General features: G+C 43.6%; 2 protein-coding genes across 3 annotated transcripts in view; both read right to left on the bottom strand.

Moving 5' to 3' along the window:
- Window positions 1-11,891, bottom strand: part of CD247 (CD247 molecule) — a 77,123-nt gene extending 65,232 nt beyond the window's left edge. The window contains exon 1 of one of the 2 annotated variants that reach the window (XM_058540150.1): window positions 11,705-11,891. In XM_058540150.1, coding sequence (XP_058396133.1) covers window positions 11,705-11,762 — 58 coding nt within the window. In that variant the 5' untranslated portion in view covers window positions 11,763-11,891. The remainder of the gene's footprint in view (window positions 1-11,704) is intronic. The other variant, XM_058540151.1, reaches the window with a different exon arrangement.
- The window catches only part of CREG1 (cellular repressor of E1A stimulated genes 1), a 224,592-nt gene that overhangs the window by 183,021 nt on the left and 26,091 nt on the right, over window positions 1-15,480 (bottom strand). The gene's annotated exons all lie outside the window — the stretch shown is intronic.

The following is a 15,480-nucleotide window of genomic DNA, read 5'->3' as shown; positions in this document are numbered from 1 at the left end:
AAGTGTTGTTATAATATTCTCTTACACAAAACTTTCCAAGGGCCTCATTTAGTGGGAGGAAGGTCCCCTTGGATGTGGCTGATATTTTCTTTTTTTTTTTAACAGCTGTGTTGAGGTACAGTTTACATACCATAAGACATTTTCGGAATCTACATATATTAATAATATAAGGTGTTTGGGTCACTCATTAAACTTTTATTGAACATCCCTACAGACAAAAAGCACTCTGGCTCTATTTATTTATGTGTTTGTATGAATGTGTGTGTGTTGCCAGCTTTCTTTCTGCCTATCCCCTGCCTGCCTTCTTCCTGAAAGGATTCTGGGTGGAGTGCTGACTTGATCTTCTCCCAGAGGCTGCAGGAGAGAGCGCATGTGGAGCAGGGCCCTGGGGTGGCTCCCATGCTCTGGCAGCCGGTTTCCTGTAGGTGGGCAGGTCAGGGCCTGTGGCACTAATGGGCAAAACACTTGAGAACAATGGGAACTTGGCCTGTGGAAGCTGGAGTGGGGGACATCAAATGAGGCTCCTCAGCAGTGTTGATTGTCCCTCTCTGGGGGGTTTCCTCACTGTAGGGATGACCCAGTGACTTTTTGCATCTCCTGAAACAATAGAAGGCTATCTCCTGCTCAAGGGGGAGGCCAGTCTGCCCCCATCAGGGCCTCATGGGTGGGCTGAACTAACATGGCCCAGTCACGCACAGCTCTCTGTGGGTGCCATTCCAACTTGAGGCCTCTTCCCATGCGCCTGAGACTCAAGTGGCCAGCTCGGAAGCACCATTTACTTACAGCAGGGCAACCCGGTGGCCCAGAGGACAGGTGGCTGAAGCAAGAATCAAAAGTCCTGGGTTTGAGCACTGACTCTGCCACTTGCTTGCTACGTGACATTTGGCTAGTTTATTGATCTCTTGGACTGCCAGTTCTTCCCTGGTAAAATCCAGAAGTGGGACTTGAAGGTATCTATCCTTTCCAGCTCAAATATTCCGTGATTCTGTCACATCAGGCCAGCCCCACTTAGGTCACAGAAAATCTTTCCAGAGGGGCTCCATATACCATTCTCCCATCTCCCTCAGAGCTCCCGTCAGAACTCTCCCACCTCCCAAGTCAGCCTGCTGTCTGTCCTTTCCACCTTACTTCCTCTTGGTTCCCTCTATGTAGAACGCCGGTAAAACGCACTGAGAGCATCCCCAACCGGCCCCTCCCCCCAAGCCTAACGTGATATTACCACAAGCCACTTCTGTAGTTACACTCCAGGAGAGGTGCATTCCTGACGAATGGGCAAAATTCAAGTTAATTTCTCATAGGAATAAATGTAAAATGAGTCACATTATTTTAAATAGTGCACATAAATTGAGGCCTTATTAATTTTTTGTATTGTCTCCTTTTGAATTTGTATAATTAAAAATCCTATTAAATGTGACTCCTATATTCCTTCTGAAAGTGTTTTTTTAAACCTTCAAAGAGAGGGAATGGAGGTGTGAGAGAGGGAGGTGATGACACAGGGTCAGACCTGACGGAGAAAGACCATGGTTTTCAAGGAACTCTACAGGGAGAGCATCCAGGACCATAGAGAGGACTCCCTAGAGAGGACCCAGCAGCACAATACTGACTTCCTTGGGTGATCATTCTGCACTGAATTTGAGATGATTGGCTAATTTTGAGGTTAGATTTCTTTTTTTTGTTTTTTAATTGAAATTACTCCAGGCTTGAACGCTGTTGGAAAATATTCAACCCCAAATATAAAAATCCCTAAATGGCCAAATCCTTTCTTTAGACCGTGGCATAGAGGAGCCATTTTGTGCTCTTCAAAATGGCTGACAGGAATTTTCTGAGGAAGCTATGATCTGAAAACAAACCAGGAATTGGATCAGCTTCAAGTCTGAGATTTTGTGTTTAGAGCCACAGCTAGAAACTGACAAATGTGTTTTTTCCAAACAAATGAAATCAAGAAATTGCTATGAAGATCAAAAACAGCTCTCCAAATCTTCCCTCCCCTTGTCTTCCCTGCTGGCCCCTTTGGATTGCAAAAGCTCGTGATTATAACTTTATTCACATCCATTTCTGCTTTCCAAGTAGCTCCCTCTCCAAGATGAGATTACAAAGCTTTGAAAATTAGAGGCACCCCTCCTCTCACCCCGAAGAGCTGTTCTTGATGAGGTGCTCTGTTGAAACAGAAGGAATTTGCTTTACAGCAGCCTCCCTTGTGGAATTATGGATGGGAACATTTAACAATACAGCATTTGCAATGGGCAGGTGAGAGCTGGCTAGGTTTTTAAAGGGGATTTCACAGGCCAGGTCAGCAGGGAGATGGATGGGTGAGCTGCAGTGGATACAATTATTTGACTTTCTGAGCTATTCTTTTGAAGCCTCTACACTTAATAGAAAGAAAAAGAATAATCCTCTTTGCCAACCTTTTGTAGCTCAATCTTTATTGTTCCCACCAAAATCCAAAGAAAACGGACAAGATTCGTTTTGTCCAGAAAGCATTTGTGCATTTTATACAGGTCTGGGTTTTGAAGCGTTGATAGTGAGGTGGGAGAAAAGACAAAGATTTCTCTCTAATCTGAGGACATCAAAGGGGGAATTTCTGAGGCTCTCTAGCTTAGCTCAAAATAGTCCTAGGTGGTATCTCCTGATATACAGCTCCTTTTCTACTAAACTCAGCATGGAAATTAGCACAGGTTCACAGAATGATGAAAATTAGACCAGACCATAAAGAAACAAGCCTGAAGGCAAATTAAGACTTTTTCATAAAACCTGAGAACATGACCTATAGGACCAGGGAAACTTTCTTTTACTTATGGGCTCTCAGTCACTCAATATCCATCTCCAAGACCCTGGCCTGATCGATGGACTGGTTGGGCCAACCATCTGCAGGTTGTTTGTTTGCCTTGGGGCACATGAGAGGTGTTTGGGAAATAGTTACTCACTGATAAGTCGAGTGGCTGACCAGATGGTTTGAATAATCAGTTATTAAAAATAACCATCGACCTGATAATACCAGATCTTGAAGGCCAAAGTAGGTCACCAGCAGCCACCTTGTTAGATTGCTTGTCAATCTATTCTCAGGGCAGAAAGAAAGAAAAGCATTGAATGCATTTTGACTATTTTAGTCAAAACTCGTAAGATGGCCGCTGTGGGAAGAACTGGTGAGAATTTGGGGAGCTGGTAATATTTTCTGCTGATGGGTGAATGTTCCTGAAACTATTTGTGTGCTGGGCCTCCACCACAAGAAGGGCTCACCATAGGGAACTATTTGTCTTGGGCTTTTAACCCTGAGTTCTGAGAACAACAAAATTTCAACCTTCTTTTGTCACCTTAACGCTGGTAATAATGTCAACCGTGGGTCCAGGAGATCTCCACACATCTGGCTTGATTGTAAGGGGGTAGACAGGGTTTCCACAAGTGGGGGTGGAGTAGAGTCAGCTTTCTAAGTAGAAGGAATTGGGAAGAAGAAAGGTGGAAAGGACAGACAGCAGGCTGACTAGGGAGATGGGAGAGTTCTGGGGAGTTAGGAAACCTGAGAAGTCTCTGCATCTAGGAAGAAGCTGTTCCCACTTCTCCATGATCCTAGAGATTCTAGTTTGGACAGAAGTTTTCCTGTCTCCCTTCTGCACAGAATCCCTGGAATGTGCTCAGTAACATCTCAGCCCCACTGTTCACTCACCTAGATTGCCAGCTCTAAGCTCAAGCAACATTTGCCTTTCCTTCTACAGAGCTGTCCTGCTGCCACCAACATCCTCTTAAATACACACAGCACACACACAAAACCACTCCTTGCGTCTTGCAGACGCAAGACACGTCCATCAGCAAACAGATGAGCACGTACATGCACCAGGCACACCAATGCATGCACACACACACGGGAACACACTAGAGCACAGACACGAACACACAGCATCACACACACCAGCACACGCACACTGGGGCACAGACAGCTGCACCCCCACCAGAGCACACAGGTAAACACACAGTGGCATGCACATTTGCCACCACTCACACCCGGCTGTAACCCACAGGACAGGGCTTGGGCACAGGCTGTTCCCATGGTGGGTTCACCTGGCTCAGCTGCCTTTTTCCTGGAGCATCCTGCTCTGGCCAATCAGCCTCCTGTGGTGACAGATTGCAACCTCCACCTCCACCCCCAGGCTATCTTTTTACTCTTTCCCCTCTAACACCTCTTCTCTCCAATTCTCGACCATCACTCCCAGCCCACATGACCAAGGGGCAGTTCTAACTCAGGGCTATCATTCATGTTACCTCGTAAAGCAAGTACAATATCGCACGACGGGGAACTGGGAAAATACGGGAACACACAGTTGACTTTCTGGTATTTTCAGCAAGAGAGAGAAGTAAGGATTTGTTTAATCCTAAATGGTTGTGTCAGTTTATGTTCTGCGCAGTCCTGCTCAACACCGAGGTTTGGCAAAGGCAATGCCCCTACAGCCCTGAGCCCCTACAAATGTCCCGCTGATGCTCCGGAACACATCTCCTTCCCCAGTCCTCTTCCCAGTCAGCTTTGGAAGTCACAGATGTTCGCATATTTGGCTCTTAATGCTTCATGCATTTTTCTCTGAGCATCAGATTTCTTATCTTGGTTTTCTTTGCTGCAGTCAACAGCAAAAGGGTTTGCACTCCCTGAGCTCAACCCAGGCAGATGCAAGTGGACTCCAGTCTAAAATCTGACATAAATCATTGAGAATTGATTATAGACATTTGTCATTCAAAGACAATCTCCCACTCCTCGTGGATTTAAAAAAAAAAATAACTCTCGGGCCAGCCCGGTGGTGCAAGCGGTTAAGTGCGCGCGCTCCGCTGCGGCGGCCCGGGGTTCGCCGGTTCGGATCCTGGGCGTGCACCGACGCACCGCTTGGCAAGCCATGCTGTGGCGGCATCCCATATAAAGTGGAGGAAGATGGGTATGGATGTTAGCCCAGGGCCAGTCTTCCTCACCAAAAAGAGAAGGATTGGCAGATGTTAGCTCAGGGCTGATCTTCCTCGCAAAAAAAATAAATAACTCTCAACTCAGAGTCTGTGTGTAATAGTGTGCTATTCTTTGAGAAAACCTCACACACACAAAACCTTACACACCCTATGAAGTTACATTCTTACCAAACAGATCGATTACAGGCTATTATTTAGGATCAAAGCCGCTCAAGTAAGATTTAATTTACATTTTGATTTACACATTTGATTCCGCCTGTGCCCGAGGCAGTGGTGGGGTACCTGCACACGTAGAACCAGGTTGAATTCAAACTGAGGCCCATCCCTTTCAAGAAAAGCTCCAAAATACATATATTTATTAAGAGTAAAAACCGAAAATATAGATTTTCCCAGATTTGGGGAACTGTGAGTTTGGAACTATAATAATATGCCAGAGAAAAATAGAATTCTATATTAACAACCAAATATTTCGTACTCAGCAGAAAATTTTATATTAAATGAGGATATTCAGCATCAAAATAATTATTTCTTACTTCAAAAATTCAGAGAAAAATAGTAATAAGTGCTTACTAAGGAGGATGCCTTCAAAAGTCAGCTTCAGAATTCAGTCATCAGGCGTACGACATTGCAAACTGACAAGAGAGGACCTAGTAGAGAGGCTGCAGAGAACATTCGAGAATGCACACCCTGAGCAAGTGATCAGAGGAACCGTGTTTGGGTCTGGTTCTGTTCTTAGGCAAGTCATTAAATCTCTGAGCCTCATTTTCTTCATTTATAAAACAGAATCCTACTACTTTTTCTGCTACTTGCCACGGGATGGTTGTGAGGATCAAGTACGTGAAGGCATTGGAAAGCACTTTGTAAATATAAAGGGATAGCCGTGCTGAGAACGGACTGGGCAAGGCTCCTGCCTGTACTTGTTCGAATGCTTTCCATTTATTTTTTTTCCCCTTGAGCCTGAAAATTAGTTGCTGAGTAGCACAGATCATAACAGGCAAGCAAAGCGGACAGTGGGAGCTCCTAACATCCCCACCACTGCAGTTTGGTTGATTCAGACAGCAATTTGCTTTCTCTTCAAGTCAGTTCTCAGCAACAAAGTCCTTGTGTGGCCCCCAATAAATCTGCAGCCAATGCACAAGCATAAGGGACAAACCAGAAAATACTGGACATCGTGTCCTTGGATTTTTCACAACAGAGGCTCCCACTAGTGAGTTGAAAATATTGTGATAAGGTGGAAGTTCAGATAAAAAAATATTTGGAGCTGCAAGGAAGAATGAAGCTTAAGTGTCTAATTCTGTGAGCCAATACCAGTGGGGTGGGGGGCTAGGTAACTAAATGTTCTTGAAAACTTTGTAATTTCAAGACCATGCGCAATTTGTTTTGTAGCTGAAAGGGATGTTCAACCCTCTCCTTTCTCATCTCACAAACAAGAGAACTAAAGCCCAGAGAGAGATTTCTGCCCACGTTTACACTGCAATTTAGTGACAAAGGAAGAAAAAGAAAGCATGTTAGTACCAGTGTTCCACTTTATTGCACTGGGAAAATGGTATTCCTTCTATTTTGCAGGATGGGAAACTGAGGCACACACGACAAAGGCTACTGCTTTCAAGCCTTTTTTGTGTGTGGGCACTTGCGAATAGCATCTGCACTCCACAATGTTTGCATGAAGCAGACCGAATGACCGCCATCTTACAGAGGAGGAAGAGCTCTGAAGGGGGCACCCTGCCGGCAGTGAACTGCTGGGGAGGAGCCAGGGCTTGGATCCAGATCTTTCTGGTCCAGGGCTCCTCTCTCCCTCCACCATACTGTCTGCTCCAGAGAAGACAGAGGCACTTGCACATGGTCACAGAGAGTTCGAAAAAAACTCTCTTTCCTCGACAGGATTGGTTTTCAACAGAAGTCTAACGTACCCCTGTGAAATGTTCTTTTTTCTTTAAATTGTTCCTTTAATTGTCATTTCTGGAGAAATTAGCCCAAGGAAGTAATTCAAAAGAAACTTGAACAGCTACACATGTAAAGATTTCCTTGCAGGATTAGCTATAATACCAAAAATTAGAAACAGCTTAAATGTCCAACAATAAGGAAATAGTGAAGAAAATATGATGCATAAACTATGGAAGTTTACGTAGCAATTAACAACAAACACGAAGGCTAAGCATGATGGAAATGTTCAGAATATTCAGAAAAAGAACTAGAAAATTATAACAGAAAAGAATATTAAGAAACTGTTTTTATAATAACAACTATATAAAGATATGTATACACTTGTAAAAAAAACATTGGAATGGAACATAAAGAAGTGAAAATGAAAAGTTATTGGGCTAGCTTGGTAACATTATTGCTTTTAAAAAATGTATAACTTCCTCTAATGATCTTATGATATTTTTGTTAAAATATCTCAAATTAAGAGAGGAAAAAAGTGACAGCTACTTGGAATATTTCTTTAGTGACCTAGACCAAACAGCTATAATGGGTAGATAGCCTGCTGTTTTACTTTCCATATTTTGAGGGAATTGAGCAGTTGCGTGATGTGATTCGTGCTAGAATCCTCAACCTCTTCTTTTTCTCCTTGGTGCCGTTTGCTAGTTCATTAGTTAACAAGCTCCGACAGTGACAGCCTTCTTTATTTTCTGCCTTTCCGCAGTGCTAAAGCCAAGTCAGAAAAATGAGTGTCTTTGTTTATTTTCAGGATATTAGCTGAATCATATGAAATTATCATTTTCGTAGGTCCAAAAGAAACGAATACCGTAAATTTCATATGGTCCAACCAGAACATTTTAACAACGTAGCATTTTATCTTAAATTGTCCTTGAAACTCGTTTCTAATCATTCTCTTCACTCAATTGCTCTGTCCCCTCCACCAGTTTAATTTCTTTTCTTTTTTTTTTTTAAAGTACTTTGTTTAATACTAAATTCTCTGGAGAAAGGTCCAAATAATGCCACTCCAATATACTCCACCGTGAATAAACCATTAAAGCTAATTTAATCACATGGAAATATCTGGATTTCCCTCATTCACCCACCTCTTAACTCATTCAACAATATTTATTGCGCCTGGACTCTGCTCCACGCGCTGAGTTGAGTGCTGGGAACATCTCTGAGCAAGACTGAGGCATCTTTCCCTCAGGGAACATAGACTGCGGTTTCTAGGCTGGAAGCAAAGGCTGTGTACGGCCGTGACTAAACTGACCGTTTTGTTTCAACTAACAGGTCAAATGACTGGTTTGATTATTTTTAACCAAACTGACTGAATGTTTACTCAAATTAATTAAATCTACCATCACTTTAGTGTTCGTAAGAACTAGCCACGGCCCAAGCAGAGCTAAGGAATTTGTTTTGAATTATCCCTGCTATTTATTTAATCAATTAGCTGACCCCCAGGTAAATGGGGCTCAGGAGAGAAAGGATTCTCGAAGAGTGTGTTTGGACAACTCTAATGCAAGACAGGTCCCCCTTGACGCCCGAGCCTTTCTAAACAAAACACAAGACACAATGCCAGGGGACTCTCGAAAGTAAAAGTGTATATCCAATAAAAATTAATTTTTTAAAGACAAAGGCAAAAATAAAAAGAATTTTTAAATAAATACAGCCATGATTATTCACCCAAGCAAGAGCTTCCCAGGACTGTATCTGGGGGACGTTTCAAAGCAGCAGAAGTGGTCTCTAGGCCAGCAAGTCTGAGAAACCCCAAGGCAGAAAGATTAAGGAGCTCATCAGGATGAGCTGAGCCAGGTCACTGGAGGTTGAAATAAACCAGTGGTTGAAATAAACCAGTGAAAATGCCATCGATGAAAAACTTGTCCTGGCATCACTTACAGCTCCCCTCGAGTCCAGCTCCAAGTAGTTTAAGCAAAGATCTGGTTTCAAGAAGTTTGCATTTAAACCCCCAGTCACCGTGCACCCACACCAACCATTTGGCTTCAGAATCTGGGTGGCCAGCCCAACCAGTGACAATCAGGTGGAATTTGTCTCTAATTTCTTCCCCCTAACTATTTGTATTATATATTTTTTAGGCATGTCTTCAGTTTGGGGGAATGTCCCAAGCATCTTTAGCAATATACATGGTAGCTCTACTGCTCCTCCTGGGGCCTGGCACAGCTTTGAGCCTCACTTGCAACGGGCCTGCCACTGGGATGCGTGGCCACTGCATTCCTGTGCTGTTAGGTGTGTGCTCAAAAATCAAGAGAAGGGTGAGGTGGATTTCAACAGATGGAGAAAATGCCCAGTGCTGTCTTACAGCGCAATTGAGAACAAATTAAGAATCCCAACCACAGGTTTTCATTTCCTGTTCCTGGGTATTGAGAACAGGAAAACAGGCCAAGAAGTAATAATTAATACAACTTCCCCTTATTGGCTGTCTATTATGTATTAAACATGTTACATTTACTTCTCATTTTCACAACTCTGCAATGAAGGTGAGAAAACTGAGGCCCAGAGTGGTTAAGTAACTTGCCTAAGGCTACACAGGTAGCAAAGTGGCAGCACCGTGATTGGTCTGACTCTTCCACCACATCCAGCTGCCTCCCTAAAAGCGCAGCTGCTCACAAGTCTGGGAGCCTGCACTGCCTGAGGCTTTGTACCAGAGTTGCATCTCCTCACCGGAGAAAGGACAAAGGCCACACTGACTGCTGAGTGCATTCTTGGCGACTGTGAGGCAGGGCGTTAGGGGCACTGAGGGGCTGAGGGCTCTGTAGGCAAAAGTGTGCCCATGCCATTAGGCACGCCATCTTAGTCTCTTCCAGCCTCAGACCCCGGTGACCGTCTTGGCAGACTCTCACCCGGGAGACCTCCTCATGTAGACAGACCAGGCCATTATTGGTTTTGATCCTAATGATCTGGGCATTGCCAAGCAAATGGAAAAGTCTCGGTAAAAAGTAGATGCTTTAAAAGAGTTTAGGCGGGTAACTTAATTGAGCAAGAGAAGAGAGAAGACCTCAACTCAAATTCCATCCACAGCCCTTCCTCCAGGGGAAGCTGTAGAGGGTTTCCTGGCCGGCAGCACTGGGCTGTTTTCCGCCCCCTGGTGTTAAAGGCCTCTCTATGTCTCCCCCTGCCTTACCTCCACTAGGCTAGGACACTTTGAGAAACTTTTGTCTCAGACTTATCTAAAAATAGCTACAATTTCAGTCTCCACACCCGCAGAGCAAGCAGTGTTGAAAGATGAATCTAAAGGGTTCTCCTCCTGTACACAACTTGTGGAAACGGGGCATGGCCTCCGTCTGGCCTGGGGGGTGGGGTTTTGTTTACTGCTCTTGGCAGCCACCACCACCCAAGCAGCTTTCCTTTTTCTCTTCTAACTCCACTTTGCCCCTTGCTTGGCCCCAAGGCCCAACGCAAATGGACCAGTGGGAAGCTCCACATGGAGGAATTGGCTCCCCAGCCTGAAGCCCAGGGTCTGAATCCACTGCCATCAGCTGTTCCCCCCAAAATCACTGATTTCACAGGCTGTCATGGCGTCACAGGTCCCCTCGTCCCCCACACACCAAGATGGGCTGCTCTGGGCTCACTCCAGTGTCCTAAACCAACAGCATGGTGTGACTCATACCCAGCAAGGCCTTTCTGAGAAGAGAGCTGTGATCTTACAGAAAACCCTGCGATTACTTAGTCCTCGAAACCCCGAGGCGCTAGGCCACGGCTGTTCCACATTCTCTGGCAGGAACAGACGTGCCGATGGCCTCTCCTGCCCTCCCACCATTGTCGCTAAACACCCTCCCACGCTGGAGTGAGCTGTAAAGTAGACGAAGGACACTTGTGACCACCCTCCCTGTCTCTTTAGATTCAAATACAACTTGTCCTGTTTCTTGTAAAAATGCCATGACGCCAACCCCCTGAGACAGTCCATTCTGCCTTCTTCTCAATTCTCCTCCTCCTCATTAGCTGGGCTAGAAAACATGGTGGGAGTGGAAGGCTTCTAGAAAAGCCAGGCTCCTGTGAACTGGAATGAAGTGAGGAGGGAGTTCTCTTGTTGCTTGTTGTTACCCGTGGGGCGACAAGTCACATCCCCTCATCTGTCCTCTATGTCCTGTCATCATCTCTGGCGTTGGGGCCTCAGAGAGCTGCCCGAAGTGGGTGAGTCACTGAGCCCGGGATGGGCGTGTCACAGGGCAGCCCTGGGCCATGGGGTGCAGGGGTGGCCATGACAGAGCTGAGCTGAGACACGGACCCCGAGCAAGGCCACTTCCCTCCTCCGTTAACCCCACTTGGTCCCTGGCCCATTGAGCTGTTTCAAGTCAGCTGGGGCCACAGTCATGATCCTGTCTGACCAAGGAGGGAAAGGAAGGAAGAAGGAAAGGAGCCAAGTGACGGAGCCAGCAAGGGGTAAAAGGAGATGTAGAGACTAGAAAAGTGTCGCCGCACGAAACATGGCCTGGCTGGCATTTTCCCATCCTGTCCAGCTTCTGTCAGATACTCCCTCTCCTCTGCCCCTGGGCCCGGCTCAGTTGTTCTTCCGCTCCCCACTCCTTGTCCTCCCTCCGCCCAACCACCCACAGACATTTCTCTCTCCTTTTGTCGCTGGAAAATTCTATACTTTGGGCAGGTGTGTTTTCAAGCAGCTGGGTCTGAACTGATGCCCAACTTGGCTGTAACGAGGCAGATGCCAGCATCGAGCCGGACCCCTCCCTGCTCAGCTGCCCATTGATTTTGGGAGGACAGGATTCGAAGGAGACATCAGTTCCCCCCCAACTCCACCACCTCCCCCACCCCGCCCCCCCACATGCACAAAGAGTTTCTAAAAGTTCCTCGCCATCGATACATCCAGCCTTACCTGTAACTGGAAACTGTGCCTGAAGGATGGCCGCGGTAACAAGCACCTTCCACTTCATCTTGTCCTTTCCCCCAGGATGGCGCCAAGAGGCAGAGGCCGTGGCAGCCGTGGCTGGGACGAAGAAGAGAAAAGAAGTTTCTGCTGGCTTTGTTCTGCTGCTGCCTCCTCAGGAAGTGGAGGACTACGGGGCCTTTGAGAAGACAGGCACCTGCCAACAGGGCCAAGAAACTCACACTCCCCCTTTCGGTTCACAGGCAGGAAGCTCTGGAGGTTTGAGGGTTTGGGGGGTGGGGTGTGTGTGTGTGTCTCTCTCTCTCTCTCTGCCGGAATTTTTCTTTTTCTCTCATTTAAACATTGTGTTATTTTCCTTTTTTTCAATCTTAGTCTAATTTTTATCTAATTCCTGTCTTGATTGGTGAAGTCAGTCTCCGGGTAAATACGAGTTCCGCAATGTGTGTAAGAACACTTGCCATTTTCCTAGACTCAAATATTTTATCGAAGTTGGTAAGATGACAGAGCTCTGGATTCAGGGTCAGGCTAAATGTAGAATTCTTGGGCTTTAGTGCCATCTCTGCTACCTACTTACTGTGTCACTCAACATCCCAACGTCTCTAGACTTCAGCGTCCTTATCTATAAAGCAAATTGCTGGAGTAGATCTGAGGTTGCAGATCTGAACTTGGCCTGAATTTGAAACGTAGAATAGTTTGAAATACTATAGTTCACATAGTATTTCAAACACTTTTGTTAGTTGTCAACATTTAAACATTGGAGTAATTTACGATAATAAAAAAGATAAACAACTAGAAATAAATTTAATAAAAAGCGTAAGATCTGTAGGAAACAAGATTTAAACCATTACTGAAGAACACAGAAAGGACTTGGGTAAATGGAAAGGCATAACCTGCTCTTTGATTAAAAAGCTCCCTCTTAAGAAGACCCCAATTCTCCCTAAACTAATCAATCCATCTCACTGAAAATGCCAACATATAAAAATAACTCCTACGACTCAATAATAAGAAAACATAACCCAATTAAAAATTGGCCAAAGATCTGAATAGACTTTTCTCCAAAGAAGACACACAAATGGCCAATAAGCACGAGAAAAGATACTCAATGTCATTAGTTACTTGGGAAATGCAGATCAAAACTACAGTGAGATCCTACTTCACAGCCACTAAGAGGGCTGAAATAAAAAAGATAGACAAGTGTTGTGAAGGATCTGGAGAAATCGGAACCCTCCTACATTGCTGGCGGGAATGTAAAATGATGAAGCCCTTGTGGAAAACAGTTTGGAATTTCCTCAAAAAGTTAAACAGAGTTATATGACCCAGCAATTCTACTTCTAGGCATATACTCAAGAGAACTGAAACATATGTTCACACAAAAACTTGTATCTTAATGTTCATAGCAACATTATTCATAATAGGCCAAAATTGGAAACAAGTCAACCGAGGAATGGAGAAACAAATGTGGTATATCCCCCAAACGGAGTATGATTCAGCCATAAAAAGGAATGAAGTATTATTACATGTTACAACACGGATGAACTTTGAAAATATTATGCTAAGTGAAAGAAGCCAGACATAAAAGACCACATATTATTTGATTCCATTTATCTGAAATGTCCAAAATAGGCAATTCTATATATAGAGAAAGTAGATTAGCAGTTGCCAGGGCCTGGGAAGAGGGGGAAATTGGGACTAACTACTAATAGGTACAAAGTTTCTTTTTGACACGACAGAAATTTTCTAGAATTAGATGGTGGTGATGGTGCACAACATAGTGAATATACTAAAAATCACTGAGAGTACACTTTAAAATGGTGAATTTTATATTACGTGAATTATATAACAATACAAAAATAATGCTAAAACAAACAAAAGAATAGTCAGGAAACCTCTGTAACAGAAGGGTGAGGAGAGTAAAATAGTCCTGCCAGACATCGAACGTTACAAAGCAACATAACTACCATAAAGTATTTACGGTACTATAGGCTCAAAATTATCCGGTCAATTGGTTTTTTATAAAGGTACACGGAAAATTCAACAAAGAAATGATAGTCTTTTCAACGAATGGTGCTAGTCCAACTGGATATCTGCATGGAAAAAATAAAAAAACACTGACTGTTGTTTTACACCATACACAAAAATTAACTAAAATTGTTTATAGACCTAAATGTGAAAACTAAAACTGAAATTCTGGAATAAAACAGGAGAAAAATCTTTATGATAGAATGTGAGAAGCACAAACCATAAGAGAAAAAATTGATAAATTAGACTTCATCAAAATTAAAACTTTGTTCATTGGAAAACACCATTAAGAAAATGAAAAAGCAAGTCATAGACTGTGAGAAATTACTTGCAAACACACATATCAGATATAGGGCTTATATCCAGAATATATAAAGAACTCTTTCAACTCAATAACAAGATAATCAACTCAATAATAGCCAAAAGATTTGAATGGACAATTTCCAAAAGAAGATAAATGAATGGTCAGTAAGCACATGAAAAGATGCAGAACATCATTAAGAGTTAAGGAAATACAAATTAAAACACGATGAGCCCCCTGCCGGGGTGAGTCACTCTTTGTCAGGGTTTAAATCTGCTCCTCTTCCTGCAGGCTTCTGGCATAGTGTTCAAGTTCCAAAGACAAAGGTTCTGGCACTTCTAGGGATAGTCTCTCTCAAATAATGTAAAGTAAAAATGATAAAACATAATAGTCAAATTGTGAAGGAACTGAGGTTGCAATATTTATTAAATAAAATCAATAGCTAACTTTTATAGATTGCTCACCATGTGCCAAGAGCCAATCTACCTTTTTCAACATGAATCATCATTCTCCTCCACAATAAACCCATGAGACAGGTACTCTGATGACCCCATTTTACAGACGAGTCCACTGAAACACAGAGAGATTAACTGACTTGACTGGGGCCAAGGTCACAAAACTCAAATCTCAAGAGTGAAGGTGTGGTCAAACCAGGCAGTGTGCCATCAGAGCCGAGAACTTAACCATTCCTCCTTCGCTTCATGCAGTGTGCGTGTGGAGACAGCGATACCACAGTGGGAAGGCCTAAGGCAGGAAGTGGCACAGTGTTTAAGCGATGGGCTTTGCATTTGGAAGGGCCAGGATTTAGGTCTCAGCTCTGCCACTTACTAGCTTGTGACATGGATAAGTCACTTTAATTCTCTGTGCCTCAGTTTCCTCATCTGTAAACTGGGGGTAATAATGGCACATCCTTCATAGGAGGGCAGGTCCCCTTCTGTGTATTTTGAGTGATAAATAAGATAATGTACAAAAAATGTGCTTAGCACAATGTCAAGCTTGTAGTTAAGCATTCAATAAATGGCAGCCTATTACAAAAAATAAAATAAAACACAATGAGATACCATTACACTCCTATTAATATAGCTAAAATTAAACCACTGGCCATGTCAAGTGTTGGCAAAGATATGGAGGAACTGGAACTCACATAGACTGATGGTGGGAATGTAAAATGGTACCCATTTTGGAAAACAGTTTGGCAGTTTCTTCAAAAGTTAAACATAAATCTACCATATGATCCAGCCATTCCACTCCTAGGTATCTATCCAAGAGAAAAGGAAATATATGTCCATACAAAGACTTGCATATGAATACTCATAGCAGCTTTATTTGTAATAGCCAAAAACTGGAAACCACCCAAATATCCATCAACAAATGCATGGATAAACAAATTATGGTATATCTGTTCAGTGAAATAATACTCAATAATAAAAATGAATAAACTGCT

This window comes from Diceros bicornis, chromosome 4, assembly GCF_020826845.1.
Source record: "Diceros bicornis minor isolate mBicDic1 chromosome 4, mDicBic1.mat.cur, whole genome shotgun sequence".
Lineage (NCBI taxonomy): Eukaryota > Metazoa > Chordata > Mammalia > Perissodactyla > Rhinocerotidae > Diceros > Diceros bicornis.
This window is presented reverse-complemented; position numbering and strand designations above follow the sequence as displayed.